Source organism: Monoraphidium neglectum (genome assembly GCF_000611645.1).
Source record: "Monoraphidium neglectum strain SAG 48.87 unplaced genomic scaffold scaffold00789, whole genome shotgun sequence".
In the NCBI taxonomy this organism is placed as follows: domain Eukaryota; kingdom Viridiplantae; phylum Chlorophyta; class Chlorophyceae; order Sphaeropleales; family Selenastraceae; genus Monoraphidium; species Monoraphidium neglectum.
This window is the reverse complement of record NW_014012839.1, coordinates 14,726-15,833: the sequence shown is the minus strand read 5'-3', so window position 1 is coordinate 15,833 and position 1,108 is coordinate 14,726. Positions and strand designations below refer to the sequence as shown.

The window sequence follows — 1,108 nt, the reverse complement described above, 5'->3', positions numbered from 1 at the left end:
AGGGAGGGGTGATGCGGGGTGGGCAAGCATTGAGTCAGACCAGAGGCGTGTGGGCTCGCCAGGCAGCGCCACTCTGCTCAAAACACTGTACGTAGTTCTGACTGCTGCTGCAAACAAACTTGGCCGCTGCTGCTGCTGCTGCTGCTGAAATTTGCCGCCAACAAGTCTGTTGTTGAGCAACAATCCCACTCGCCGCTCGAACCGCAGCAACTCCCAACCCCCCTGCAGGCGCTCACTGTAGATGTAGATCTTGTAGGTCTCGGCCTTGGAGACCTTCTTCTTCTTGGCCTTGCCGTCCGCGGCCTTCTTGGCCGGGCCCTTCTTCGCGGGGCCCTTCTCGCCGACCTTGGGGGCCATGGCTGCTGGTTTTGTTTGAGGGTGGAGGTGACAAAGAGTGGCAACGAGTGCGTATGAAACGTCAACGGTCGAGCGGGGGCATTATGAGAAGGCAATCGGGAGCAGCAGCTTCGGGCAGCTACCCACCAAGCTCAGAGTCCCGCCAGGGAAGGCAGCATGAAGCTGGGCGCCCCCGTTGGCTTCATAACCCCCGCCAGCGGGCTTGTCACGCACAGACGTTCTCTCTCGCGCTCTGCAATCCCTCGCAACCCTCACCCCCGGACAACCCAGCAAGTGAACCATGTCGGGCCGCGGCAAGGGCAAGTCTGGCAAGAAGCCGGTGTCTCGCAGCTCCAAGGCCGGTGAGAGCCTTTATTGTGGTGCCGTGGCACTTGCTGCGCAGCCTGTGGGGCGCAGGGGCTGCGCACTTCAGCCGCTAGCATTGTTGTTGATCATGGGCGCGACAGTGCAAGCCAGGGCGGCAAGCCATACTGGCAGTGCTGCACCCTTGGGGCTGCTGTGTTGTTGCCTCGCGTGCATACTATGCATGCGCTGACCCCACCTACTCCGCTCTGTCACCTGCTCCACTCAACAGGGCTACAGTTCCCTGTGGGCCGTATCGCCCGCTACCTGAAGAAGGGCCGGTACGCCACCCGTGTCGGTGCAGGCGCGCCCGTCTACCTGGCCGCCGTGCTTGAGTACCTCGCCGCCGAGGTGCTGGAGCTGTCGGGCAACGCCGCGCGCGACAACAAGAAGAACCGCATCGTGCCCC

At 62.5% G+C, this 1,108-nt stretch overlaps 2 protein-coding genes across 2 annotated transcripts in view; one reads left to right on the top strand and one right to left on the bottom strand.

Annotated features, from left to right (window-relative positions):
* Nucleotides 1–357, bottom strand: part of MNEG_5344 (hypothetical protein) — a gene marked incomplete at both ends in the record, with an annotated part of 1,873 nt that extends 1,516 nt beyond the window's left edge. The window contains one exon of the mRNA XM_014046183.1: nt 237–357. Coding sequence (XP_013901637.1) covers nt 237–357 — 121 coding nt within the window. The remainder of the gene's footprint in view (nt 1–236) is intronic.
* A 280-nt stretch (nt 358–637) lies between these two features.
* Nucleotides 638–1,108, top strand: part of MNEG_5343 (Histone H2A) — a gene marked incomplete at both ends in the record, with an annotated part of 1,162 nt that continues 691 nt past the window's right edge. The window contains 2 exons of the mRNA XM_014046182.1: nt 638–698; nt 932–1,101. Of these exons, the coding sequence (XP_013901636.1) occupies nt 638–698; nt 932–1,101 (231 nt within the window). The remainder of the gene's footprint in view (nt 699–931; nt 1,102–1,108) is intronic.